The sequence below is a fragment of the Balaenoptera acutorostrata genome, chromosome 4 (assembly GCF_949987535.1).
Source record: "Balaenoptera acutorostrata chromosome 4, mBalAcu1.1, whole genome shotgun sequence".
Lineage (NCBI taxonomy): Eukaryota > Metazoa > Chordata > Mammalia > Artiodactyla > Balaenopteridae > Balaenoptera > Balaenoptera acutorostrata.
Genome location: NC_080067.1, coordinates 148,943,597 through 148,956,877, shown reverse-complemented (window position 1 = coordinate 148,956,877; position 13,281 = coordinate 148,943,597). Strand labels below are relative to the sequence as shown.

At 55.3% G+C, this 13,281-nt stretch overlaps 1 protein-coding gene across 5 annotated transcripts in view; it reads left to right on the top strand.

Annotated features, from left to right (window-relative positions):
- The first annotated feature begins 2,194 nt into the window (after positions 1–2,194).
- Positions 2,195–13,281, top strand: part of WDR4 (WD repeat domain 4) — a 31,329-nt gene continuing 20,242 nt past the window's right edge. For 4 of the 5 annotated variants that reach the window (XM_057545769.1, XM_057545767.1, XM_057545766.1 and 1 more), the window contains exons 1-5: positions 2,195–2,335; positions 4,261–4,326; positions 5,328–5,471; positions 12,322–12,478; positions 13,062–13,174. In XM_057545769.1, the coding sequence (XP_057401752.1) occupies positions 2,247–2,335; positions 4,261–4,326; positions 5,328–5,471; positions 12,322–12,478; positions 13,062–13,174 (569 nt within the window). In that variant the 5' untranslated portion in view covers positions 2,195–2,246. The remainder of the gene's footprint in view (positions 2,336–4,260; positions 4,327–5,327; positions 5,472–12,321; positions 12,479–13,061; positions 13,175–13,281) is intronic. The other variant, XM_057545768.1, reaches the window with a different exon arrangement.

The following is a 13,281-nucleotide window of genomic DNA, read 5'->3' as shown; positions in this document are numbered from 1 at the left end:
CTCCTGCTTCCTCTGGTTACTGCCCAGCGTCAATCCCTCCGTGGAAGCTCCCTTGCAATGATCTCATGTGAGTCTCCAGCTTAGCTTCTGCCCCTTCTCCCCCCCGCCCCCCCCCCCCGCCCCCAGCCCTCTGTGTTCTCCGTTCTGTGATACAGACTCTTCCATCTTCTGCCTCCATGAAAGCCCATTTTACCTCATTGTCTTAAAGGAAGCCAAACTTTTCCCAAGCATTCTGCTTTTTTTTTTTTTTTTAATATTTATTTTATTTTTAGCTGCATCGGGTCTTAGCTGCGGCACGCGGGTTCTTCGTTGGGATCTTTGTTGCGGCACGTGGGATCCTCCATTGCGGCATGTGGGATCCTCCACTGCAGCGTGTGGGCTCCTCATTGTGGCACGTGGGCTCAGTAGTTGTGGCGTGCGGGCTTAGTTGCCCCACAGCATGTGGGATCTTAGATTCCCGACCAGGGATCGAACCTGTGTCCCCTGCATTGGAAGGCTGATTCTTAACCACTGGACCACCAGGGAAGTCCCCCAAGCATTCTGCTTTAAGTCTGGGTGTAAATTCATCCTTGAATCAAACCGGAGGTGGGGTTTGGGTCAGGCAGAATTTCCATGCCTCATGCCTATCATAATTCCTCTTATGCAAAAATAGCTGATCTTTTAAGACTGTCAATTAGTTGTTCCATTTATTTACTTAGCAAATATTAAGCACTGACTTCATGCCAGGTTTTGTGGTGCAAGCTGGGGCATTGATCAGTGACTTGCCAATTTAGTAGGCATCAGTGCCTGCCTTCATGGCATTTGTAGTCTGGAGACAGACATTAAACAAGTTATCACGGTGCTGTGGATGCAAATAATGGAAAGTCAGGAGAGGCTTCCCTGATTAAGTGATGACTCCACTGTGATGAAACTGGGTGACTGGAATTAACTAGGAACATAGACAGGGTGTGGGGGCGAACATTTCAGGCGGAAAGAATAGCACATGCTAAGGTCCTGTGGTTAGTAGGACCATTGTTCCAGTGAACGGAAGGGTAGTCATGGCTAGAGCCCTGAGACTGAAGCTGGCCTGCTAGGGAAGGAGGCTGCAGAGTCGTTAGGAGGCAGACCACACGTGGTCTCATAGTGGAAGATTAGGATTTGGTTTCTGTACTGAGAACAATGAGAAGCCACTTGTTGATTTTAAGCAGGGAATTGGAACTGTGTTCTGAAAAGGTCCCTCTGGCTTTAGTGTGGGAAGTGAATGGGGGGGTGGGGTGGCGGGGAGACAAGGGCGGATGTGACACCAGTGGGCAGCGGGACTCCTGTGGGCTGTGTTGTGGCGGAGGCCACGGAGATGGAGACAAGGGGCGTCCAGGAGGATTTAGGAGATTAGATGAACAGTGTGGAATATGGGGGTGGAGAGTCCCGAGAAATCATGCCGCATAACTGGTGCCTGGGGACGCCACTCCATGAGCATAAGAACACAGGAAAAGAGCCCTATCTTGGGTTTTAAAATAGCAGTTCAGGGGTTTCCCTGGTGGCGCAGTGGTTGAGAATCTGCCTGCCAATGCAGGGGACACGGGTTTGAGCCCTGGTCTGGGAAGATCCCACATGCCACAGAGCAACTGGGCCCGTGAGCCACAACTACTGAGCCTGTGCTCCGCAACAAGAGAGGCCACGATAGTGAGAGGCCCGCGCACCACGATGAAGAGCGGCCCCCGCTCGCCGCAACTAGAGAAAGCCCTCGCACAGAAACGAAGACCCAACACAGCCAAAAATAAATAAATAAATAATTAAAAAAAAAAATAGCAGTTCAGAGGCTTTGCGTTTCGGGCGCGTCTGGCTTCTCTTCCCTCAGCTCTGAGCCCACCTCAGACACCGCGTCCTCGACCTGGATGCAAACTCAGACCTTCTCACTTTTTGAAGGACCAAGTAGGTACCAGGCCAGCCAAGTCGCCCAGCCACAGCGTGAGAAAGATCCAGAACTGGCCCTATGCAGTCTGGAGAAAGAGACGAACACTAAACAAGCAAGTGTATTCCATCCGGACAAACGCGATCAGCAACAGACCCCAAGCCACCAGAGGCGCGAAAGCCACCTTGCGAGTTGAAGGGAGAATGCACCTTCTGCGCATGCCCGGGGCTGGCGCGTTCGCGGGGCCAGCCCGGATGACGTCTCCTCGCGGCGTCTACGTCTGACGTCACTTTTCGGCGCTGGCAGGAAGAAGCGCTAGGCGGCGCACGTGGGTGGCTGCACCGCGGGCGGGTACATGGCGGGTTCTGCAGGGCTGTCGCTGTGCGGGCATGCGCTGGTGGTGCGGGGCGGCAGCCGGTTGCTGGCCACCTCCACTTCGAGCAGGTGAGGGGTCTGGGCCTGGAGCAGGAGCCAAGGCTGCGGTCGCGCGTCGGGGCCTTGAGACCCCGGCTCTCCCGCACAGCCGGGGTTGCACCCGCCTTGGGGTGACCCCGGGGAGCCCCACTGCTACCTGTGAGCTCTCCGTTGCCACCTGGGCCCGGCCGCGTGCCTGCGCCGCGGAATGTCCGCTCTCCGCGCCTTTCTCCCAAGACCCGCCTGGGGGTCCCCTAGCCGCCTGCCCAGAGCCCCGCGCCCTCCGCGGTGGGTCTGCGGCGCTCTTTGAGGGTTCGGCGCGGGACACTTCCGGGCTCTGCGAGGTCCGGGGGACGCTGGTCCTACCCTCTCTGGAGAGAGGGGTGGAAAGCAGCCCTTGCTTTCCCTTGGGGAGAGGGCTTTACTCCCGGGGACCAAGTTCGGCGCACTCCCTCTCTCCCCTCCCTCTTCCTGCGTAGGTGCCTGTTTCCTCCTCCCAGCCCACATCCCTCGACCCCGCCCTACTTGCCCTTCGGGGCTGGAGGGTTTTATCTGACACCTCCTCGCTCGGGGGTACTCCAGAGCCACTGCGCGCACCTCCCTAGTGGCCCATTACAAGGTCCTGCTTTTGCTTTCGCTAATTTCACGCCCCTTCCTTATCGTTCCCGGAATTTTTAAATCAGTAAATGTTTGTTGATCGAATAGTCTTGACCCAGGAGCCTCTTGGATATTAGTAGTGGTCAGTTTCGGCGTCTGTTTTCTTTCCCAGGGTAGTTTTGATTCTTCCATACTTGAAACAATGTGTCTGTCAAATGTAAAGGTACTCTCTGTGTTCTTTGTTCAGTGTTTGGTTTCAGAGATCCAATAAGATGTTAAGTTTAGATTTCACAGATTTATTCACAAACCTGTTGTCTGTCCCAGGTTATTTTGTTTTAGAGCCTCGGGGTATCTAACACATGCCACAGTGAGAGATGGCTAAATTAGACTCCATCTGGTTGCTTCATTCCATACCTTTTGAGGAAATTTCGTGGCTGGCTGGCACAGCTTCTGGCTTGGAGGACTGTTTCTCTTCCTGCACTGCAGTGTTCCACGTGAAAAGAGTTTAGCTGCAGTCACTTTAAAGGCTATAAATTTGCACGATGTCTTCTCTGTGCCAGGCACTGGAGGGGGAGCTCAGGGTCTGATAGGGAAGGTGGGTGGCTTCTATACTGGTAAATGCTTGGCAGCCATGGGAGCTTTTCTGGGGCAGATGAGACATTTTTCTAAACAAGTTATGGCGGTTTTAAACTTGGGTGCAAAAGACCCTCTGAAAACTCAATAACATCAGAATATAACTTCTTACATAGCCATCTTGCACTGATGTTCTGCTTATCAAAGAACGGTATATTACTTCCTGTTGAGTTTTTGTCCTCACTTATTTCACTTAACTGACTTTTATGGACAGACGATATCAGTTATGTATGGCAAATATAAATAGGTTAAGCAAATAAAGCTCCTTAACTGTTCCCTGAAATATTTATTTATTTATTTATTTATTTTGGTCTGTGTTGGGTCTTCATTTCTGTGCGAGGGCTTTCTCTAGTTGCGGCAAGCGGGGGCCACTCTTCATCACGGTGCGCGGGCCTCTCACTGTCGCGGCCTCTTGTTGCGGAGCCCAGGCTCCAGACACGCAGGCTCAGTAGTTGTGGCTCACAGGCCCATTTGCTCCGCGGCATGTGGGATCTTCCCAGACCAGGGCTCGAACCCGTGTCCCCTGCATTGGCAGGCAGATTCTCAACCACTGTGCCACCAGGGAAGCCCCTCCTGAAATATCTTATGGAGACAGTTTCTTGTGGATAAGACCCTTAGTGAGTACGCAAATTTTTTTTGATCCAGGTTAAAAAAAAAAAAAAGAAATGAGCATTATAATTAACGAAGTGCTTCCTTTAAAATGTTTTTGTTATTTTTTTCTTTAGTGATGATGACAGCCTCTTCATATATGATTGCAGTGCTGCAGAAAAGGAGACACAAGAGCATAAAGGGTGAGATGGTAGGGGCGCCTCTTCAGGGCTGATGCATGGTTTGCATAATGGGACTGTTTAGTCTCAGGTGTAAGCTGTTGTCTTATTTGCTGAATTCTTCATTTCTGTGACCCGGCTATGTGGATAAACCAGGTGCCACCTCAGGAGAGAAATGTGGAACTACCTTTCAAATTCGGCATTAAGAATATTAGCACCTTTTAAAATACTTTAAATTCGTTTTTGTCAGTAATTAGCTATTTTACTGGCACTTTGAAATAACAGGGCAATTTTAAATGCATTGAAAGCATGTATATGAAATTAATTTTAGCTAACTGAAAAATAAAAGTAGAGTATGGTTTTAAAAAAAATTTTTATTGGGGTATAGTTGATTTACAGTGTTGTGTTAGTTTCAGGTGTACAGCAAAGTGAATCAGCTATACATCTATATATACCTCCACTCTTTTTTAGATTCTTTTCCCATATAGGTCATTACAGAGTATTGAGTAGAGTTCCCTGTCCTACACAGTAGGTCCTTATTAGTTATCTGTTTTATGTATAGTAGTGTGTATATGTCAATCCCAATCTCCCAATTTATCCCTCTCCACCTTTCCCCCCTGGTAACCATAGGTTTGTTTTCAGAGTATGGTCATTCTGTATGGTGGTTTTCTTCAGAAGAATCGGGCTTGGGGCCCACTTTATTTTTCTTAATATGATTTGATCCCTGCCTCTAGTTGTAGATGAGTTCATGTCCTTGAGGGAGTGGGCCTCTGAGGGTCTTTGCAGCTCAGCCCTTGGGATTCTGGTGTGTATGCCGAGAGACTTTTCTGTTTAATTAGCTTTACTCCTTAAACATTACAGTGGTCTCTAACCTCCCCATGTCCCCTTAATATGTTTTCTATTCTGGCTACGTGAACCTCATCACATTTTCTGCGTCCGATCGCGTTATAAACGCACAGGGCTGGCCTGGAGGGCCCAGTCTCACTTGCTGAGGTAAGGCCTGACCTGTCCCCTCTCTTTCTCAGGGAGGACGGACAGCCCGTGGATAAGGGGAGTGACACGATTCTGGCGTCCACCTTCTCCAACTCTGGCAGCTATTTTGCTTTAACTGATGACAGTAAGCGTCTGATTCTTTTCCGTACAAAACCATGGCAATGTCTGAGTGTCAGGTATGAAATGCTAACATTGAATCGTTACGATGTTGAACGCACGGCTTACACTTGCATGCCGATAACAATAGTGACAGTAGCGATAGTGTAAGAAGCTAACACAGAGCACCAGTTCTGTGCCAGGAGCTGTTTCGAGTGCTGTACTTGTGTTAACTGATTTAATTCTCATAACAGGCCTGTGAGTGGGGCGGGGCGGTGTTCTCACCCACACCGCTGCTCAGGAAACTTTGAAGCAGTTCCAGTTACTCAGCTCAGCTGGGCCCTGTCCTGGTCACTGGCTACAGAGTCTGTGCCCCTGGCCACTGTGCCATCGTGCTTTCCAAACAGTGTTCCTCCAGTCTTGTGGTGGCAGAAATAGAGAACGCCAGCATGCCCCCTGAGAGTGTGTCGGGGGCTTCGTGTAAGTTAAGGCACCTGGGCCACGGTTTTAACTTGGTGAGTTTTTAAGTTGGTGCACTTACTTGAGTATCTCAAGGGCTGGGGGCTCAGCATTGATGGGAGATGATGTCAGTAACTCAGCAAGAACATAGCTGTCACTGGGCCTAGGTGTTTCCTCTTACCCAGCCAAGTCCTGTGCATGCTCTTCCGACTTTTTATTCTTCTCCTGCATCTCTCTCCATCATTTCCTCGAAGGGAGGGGGCACTGCGGTTTTCTGAGCGCTCGCTTCCCGAGAGCTTCCTCGTCTTTGGAGAGGAGGTGGGTGATGCTGACAGTCGGCTGGGGGCAGATGTAAATGTCCTTTGGCTTTGATACGCTCTTAACTTGCACCTTCTCTGTTTCCTTCGGAGGGTGCAGGCTGGCTTTATTTTGATTGTTCTTTGACACTGATGGAAACACCCACCAGGAGCAGAGCCGGCCCTTCCCCTCCTCCTCGCCTCCCTGTGGCTGCAGGGTTTAACTGCCCTCTCATAATCAGAGATAAACGTGTGCGGTTATAACGTTCTAACTACTGAAGGGCCAAGGTCAAGGAATTTCCTGTTGTAGCCGACTCACACCTGTATTGGGACAGCTACACTTCTAAGATTTTTATCTCATCTTATTTGCTAAGAGAAGGATAAAAAGCCAGATTCCAGGTGGCATCAAAAGCAAGGAGTACCCACTCTGCCCTCGATTCCAGTCAGGTTAAAAATAAAGTCCAGTAACATTACTTTGTTTTTACCTTATACATGTTTTTGTGTATTAGATGGGCAATAAATGCTCATGTTTTAAAAGCTTAAAACAGAAAATTAAAAGGATGTACAGGGAATCTCCCTGCACCCGTGCCCTCCAGCTATCGCCCACAGTCAATTACAGTTTCCAGCCCCAAAATGACTCTTAAATGTGTGTTGCCGTATAGCCACAGGATAATTGATGATGAGCTGCTCCTTCCTGCCGATGTGGATTCACATCACCCTCAACCGGAGAGGCCTGTGAGGCAGCGTCCTCCTGCCAGCATAGCCGCAACAGTAGCGGGTCACTTAGAGCACAGACGATGTCATGTATTTTCGGGGTTCAGGGTTGAACATCGCCGGGAACGTTGGGGTTTCTGACCCTGAGCTCCCCCACAGGGATCCTTGCAGGTAGCCTTGGTTTTGCTTCCACAGCCTGTAGGGAGCGGGGAGGGCAGGCCCGCCACAGTGATGGCAGGTGATGGTAGCTGATGAGGCCGCCAGGGCTGCCGTGACGAACACCACAGCTTAAACAGCAGGTATTTAGTCCTCACAGTTCTGGGGGCTGAGGTCCAAGATCAAGGCGTCAGCAGGATTGGCTTCTCCTGGGCGTGGCCTGTAGATGGCCACCCTCTTGCTGTCCCTTCACACAGTCATCCCTCTGTGCTGTTCTCCTCTTGTGAGGACGCCCGTCACGCTGGATTGGGGTCCACCTGAGCAGCCGCATGGCACCTGAATCCCCTCTCCAAAGGCTGTCTTTCCAAATACAGCCACATTCTGAGGTCTGGGGGGGGGGTTTAGATTCCAACATGAATCTGGGTGGGGACACAGTTCAGCCCGTAACAGTAGTTAATCTCCTTTCTTGACCCTGACTGCTGACTTTTTTTTTTTTTTTAGTATTTATTTATTTATTTATGGCTGTGTTCATTTCTGTGCGAGGGCTTTCTCTAGTTGCGGCGAGCGGGGGCCACTCTTCATCGCGGTGCGCGGGCCTCTCACTATCGCGGCCTCTCTTGTTGCGGAGCACAGGCTCCAGACACGCAGGCTCAGTAGTTGTGGCTCAACGGGCCTAGTTGCTCCACGGCATGTGGTATCTTCCCAGACCAGGGCTCGAACCCGTGTCCCCTGCATTGGCAGGCAGATTCTCAACCACTGCGCCACCAGGGAAGCCCCTGACTGCTGACTTTTGTCTGTGGAGTCTCCATACCTTACACCAGATTCTCAAAGGGGGCTTTGCCCCAAAAGATGAAAATCAAACGATCTAAAGGAATCTGGCAGTAATTCTTCTGCTAAAGTAAAGGCTGTCTGGCCGTGCTGCTGGTACACCCACCGGCGTACCTTGAGGACATGCAGACTGATTCTGCCTGCAGCGTGATGTTTCAGAGCTCTGATCGCCCTCCAAGGACATCCGTAAATCTGCGTCTGACCCCCAGGTTGACGAGGGGACCTGGGCAATGATCAGAGGACCCAGGGGATCCGGCCTGGGTCAGAGGAGACTCGGGGTCTTCAGGACTGAAGGGCGTGTTGGAGGTACACCCGAGGGAGCTGATGGCAGAGACGCCTGTGCTGGGCAGTACTTCGTGAAGAGCAGCAACTGCGTGCAGTCCCGTTGTTTTCTTGGCCTCCCTCTTCATGGACATGTCTTACCTGCATTTCACTTGTTCTGCTCTTCCAAAAAGTGCTTCAGTGAATTACCATACACAGACGTAGTTTTTCTCATTTATCTGTAAAACTTGCCAAAACTGAATTGCCAAGTCTGAAGATGTGTATTTGTAAATTATGTTGCTTATCACAAATGGCCTTCCCAAGGGCTTTTCCCTTTACCCCCCCGAGTGCAGGAGCAGCGCCTCACACCCCAGCACTGAGTAGCGTCTAACCTTGGACTTGGGGCCGTGTGAGAAGAAAAGTGGGACCTTGCGTGCTCGCCTTGTTAGGAGCGAGGAGAGCAGCCTCACCCTGAAGAACTGCTTGTATCTTGTGAGCTGTCTTCTCACGCCCTGTGCTTTCCCGCGGGGTGGTTGTTCCTTTTCCCTTTGATTCTCTGTTGCGGAACGTGGGTTTTTCCCATTTGTGTTAAACGCGTCCATCCACTGCGGCTGTCCTGTCACCCGGCCGTCCGTATAGCGTCGCGTGCTGAGCGAGACACTTCGGGTGAGCCTCGGCCGACAGGCTCCCCCAGGCCGCCGTCCAGAGCTGCCACGGGCGTGCTGGTGTGCAGACCTGCCCCTGTGGGGTCTGCGGGAGGGCAGCTGAGGGCAGGTTCGCAGGTGTCCTGTCTGGTCCCTGGAGCAGTGTGCTTTCCTACCACAGCAATTTTTTCCATTCTCCCCCTTGAATTTTTTTGGTTCATGTAAAAATTTGGGAACCTCAGAGAAGGCCGAAGTGGGAACAAAAACAAATCACCCTGAATCTCATCATCCAGAGATCCCTAGCAAGAGACACCGCGCGGCCCTCCAACTCGGCGTTTGCCTCCCTGGCACCTGCCTTCCCCCTGCGACAGTTTCCTCGCGGGATCTTTTTCTGCCCCTGGAGACCTGTTTTGTCCTCCTCGAGATCACCTTCTCCCAGGCCGTGAGGCCACGGGCCTGACCTCTCTTTGGATGAGGGTGATTCTTCACCGAGAGGGTGTGCCCACTGTTAGGGCTCTTGACCCCTGGGTCCCTCGCAGGCCCACTGACCACTTCTGTGATGCGTGGGTGCGGGCGCAGGGCCTGCTGGTGGTGGGGAGAGTTGGCGGCCAGCTTGCTCTCGCTCTGTAGGTGGCAGCTCTGGACTTGCTGGAAGGCAGACACGCGGGTGAACTGCCACTTCTGTGTGCATTCTGCGGGCGGGTAGGGATTTCACTCTGGACGTGGGCATGGGGGTGTCCACGCAGCCTGCCGCACTCCTGGGTCCTGGTTCCGGAGCTCCTGCCCTTCTGCCGGGGTGGCACGGCAAGCGCCCAGGGCTCTGGGGGGCTCTGGCTGTTCTAGAAGGGTCCTGCCTCGTGCAGGGTCTGAGGAGGGAGGAGGGGGTCTGCGTGGCGTCGGGCTTCTTAGTGCGAGAGTTTAGGTGAGGCCTCCTTGGGTGCGGTGCGGGGCAGGACGGGTGTTCAGACGCCTGGTCCCCCGTGACCGTGCCTGGGGCCCTCCACCCTGAGGCCTGTGGGTGTGCACTGAAGGGAAGGTGCCATGTTGTTTTGTCTCTGGAAGGTCGTGTGTCGGGGCTTCTTTCCATGTGAGACCCAATAACACTTGGGGCCGTAGACCTTAGCGGTCTCGGTGCTGGGCGTTTTCCCTTTAGTCGTATGTTCTCTTGGCTTTTAAGTTGATATCCACAGAATAACTTTGTGTAGGAAATGCTTGCATTAGGTGGTGTGGAAGGCACGATGTGATTGGATGAAGTTAAGGAACCAGATTACAACTCCAGGGCCTCCCTCATGTTGCAGCCTTCGGATAATGGGGCCAAGGGGCTGGGCCGGGGTGAGCTCAGGGCAGGGGTCGTGTGTCTCCCGTCGCCTTTTCCTGTGCGTTTACCCTGAGCTCAGCGCCTTCCCTCTCTGATTACGCTTTTGCAGGAGCGGGGTGAGTTGAAGTCGCCGGGGCGATGACATGCAGTGGGCGGTTTCCCCCATGCTGGTCTAGTGGACGTCACCCTGGAGGGGGTGCGGCAGCTCTTCACCTTTGGGGCACAGACCCCTTTGGGATCCGATGGGCCCCCTCAGAACAGCACCCACCCTTGGTACATCTGACGTCCAGTTCATCCACATTTGACCGGCCGGGGCCCCGAGCGGCTGTGGGACCTGCCCACGGCTCAGAGCTCGCTCTAGCGGCCCCTTCCTCTGCCCCTGGCACGGAGGAGGGGGCCACACCCACCCTGGGGGGGCCTGAGGAGATGGGCCTGGACCTTGAACCCAGTGCCTCCGTGGAGCAAGGGAAAGCGCTGAGGCCCCAGACCCCGCGGAGGCCGAAGGCTGGTGCCCCCGGGGCTCGTTCTGCTGGGGCGGCGTGGCCAGCCACCGACGGTCCTGTCTGATGGCCTGCTGCCACCTGTGTCCTGATGCCCACGGGTCCCAATTCCTACACCCGTACTGCACAGCTGAGCCACATCCTGGAATCGTTGCCAGGACGGGTTTAGCCTGAGAAGCTGGAAGCCCCCAGCTGGCAGAGGACAAAGGGGCGAGATGCGGAGTGGGAAGCGGGGGCTGCAGTGGGGAGGGGGCCGGCTCTGGAGGGCTCACTTCCTCCTGGGGTGGGTGAGCTCATTGGGATGCAAGCCTGTTGCTTCCCGAGGACTGTCCTAGGCCGGTGCGCCCTAGGAGGCCGTGCCTCCCCCTCCTCCCCCAGGCCGTGGCCGCGGGTTGTGCCCCCCCCTCCGTGCCCCAGGCCGTGGCCGCGCTCTGCGCAGGTGCTCAGTCGGCCCGCTAGGCTGTGCGGCTGTGGTGCTGGTGCCGCACAGGCCGTTTGTTTAAGTGACGGGCACGCTGCGAGTTCTCATCAGCCTCGCCCTGGGGTCTGGCTCCCTTTCCTTGCTGTTGTTTCCCCACGTTCATGGCATCACGCCTCCTTGCCGGGCGGCACCGGACCGAGGCGTGGGGGCCGTGCAGCAGCTGCCGAGCCCCGTGGCGGCGCCTGGAACCCAGCAGGGGCTCGCGCTACCTTCTCTGTCCTCTCGTCCCTCCCTGCCTCCCTCCCAAGAGGCGGGCAGGGCTCTGATGGGCCCTGTGTGGGGGGCAGGGGGCGTAACGTTCAGTTTCCGTTTCAGGCGGAAGTCTGGAGTCCCGGCTGCTGTGAGCTGGGTGTCGTCTGCACGGACGTTAGCTCTTTACGGGGACAGTGGGTCCCTGTCCAGCCCTCGGGTGACGGCAAAGCTGAGACCGGCCCTTCTGTGAAGAGGCCACGCGTGTAGATAAACGGAAGGCGTTTGTGTGTAAAGCAGCGTTACGGCTTGCCTTTAACGTAGAATGAAAAATACGGGTACCTTGTGTGGAGAGCCTATTTTGCTACCTGGAAGATGTCCCAGTAGAAACAAAATGAAAAACGGCGACAGGAGGGAACGGCATGACCCCCGACCCGGGGCGAGCAGGCCGGCGATGGGGCCTGTGTCACCACAGCTTGAGGTTTCGCTCCTCGTGGCTGACGTCGTTACCGGACCAGCTCGCAGACGTGCTAGCTCTTGGGGCTCCGGATCAAGGGTGTGGACTTGTGACGCGCCCCCAGCGGAGGGGGCCGGCCCTCCCGTGTGCGCATGAGCAGCGCGCGCAGGGTCCTGGCCAGGCGGCCGAGCCGGCAGTGGGTGGGCGGCGCGGAGGGCGGGGTGCTGGACGGGAAGTCGCAGGGGCAGGAGGGCCCCCCGCAGCTGCGGTCGCGGCCCAGAGCGCGTTGGCCTCTAGGAAGCTGGCTGCTGTCGTCCCCCCGACGCACAGGGAGGCCAGGGGGCCCCGCCCCCAGCACTCTATCACGACAGCCTTCAAACACACTGTCAAGCTGAGCGGGTCTCACGTTGGACACGTAGATACCCGCCACCCAGATTCTGCCATTAGCACATTTTTAAAAGAAAAAATAGCGCGGAAGTAGGTTTTGTCCGAGGCATTGGCTCTGTTTCCATCCTTTATGTTTTTGGCACCGTCTTCGGTAACTGCCACGTGGCGGGAGCCTTGCAGGTCAGCGGGCGGCCCTGGCGCCGACCGTATAGGCCGACCGTGGCGTCTCTGGCCTTGTAGGTCTGTGGTGAGGAGGTGCACAGCCCTGACCTTCACGGCCTCTGAGGAGAAGGTTCTGGTAGCAGACAAGTCTGGGGACGTTTATTCCTTTTCGGTGCTGGAGCCGCACGGGAGCGGCAAGCTTGAACTGGGACACCTGTCGATGCTGCTGGATGTGGTACGTGGGTGACGTGCTTCATTGGCTACAGTCCGGCTCGGGACGAGGAGGGGGCGGCCTGTGTGCCAGGGGGGCGGGTTTGGGCTCTGCTGTGGGCAGGGCCCCAATTTCAGAGGAGAAGCTGGCAGCAGGTTGAAGGAGGACGGTCAAGTTAGGGGCAGCTGGGTGGTCTAGACGTGGAGGAGGCCCAGGTCGGGGAGACGAGGGGGAGGGGTGTGGAAAGAACAGGCGTCCTCCGAGCCCCCGAGCCAGGAGCTGCCCCCCCAGAGGCCCCGAGAGGCCCACGAGGGCCGGGCTGCGGCCAGGGGCGGCGGGCAGGGTGGGACCCTGCAGGGGCACACAGGAACCGGGGGGGTCGTGAAGGACAGATCACCAGGACTCAGTCGTGGGCTGGACATGGGGACACGTGACAGGAAGGAGAGGAAGGTGACCAGGTGTAGGAGACGGGAGTGGGTGTGGCCAGGCTGGGGCGGGAGCAGGAGGTGTGGGGCAGCTGTGGCCCTTGGGGGACACCTGAGCTGAGGCCTGGGGTGGCGGGGGGAGCCGGCCGTGCTGACCAGCCCCTTCTAACCCTCGTGCACAGGCTGTGAGTCCCGACGACCGCTATGTCCTCACTGCCGACCGGGACGAGAAAATCCGAGTGAGCTGGGCCGCGGCTCCGCACAACATCGAGTCCTTCTGCCTTGGGCACACCGAGTGAGTGTCCCCTGTCCCTGTCCCCGCACCGAGTGAGTGTCCCCGTCCCCGCACCGTGTCCCCTGTCCTCGTCGCCCCAACTAGTGAGTGTCCCCCGTCCCCATCCC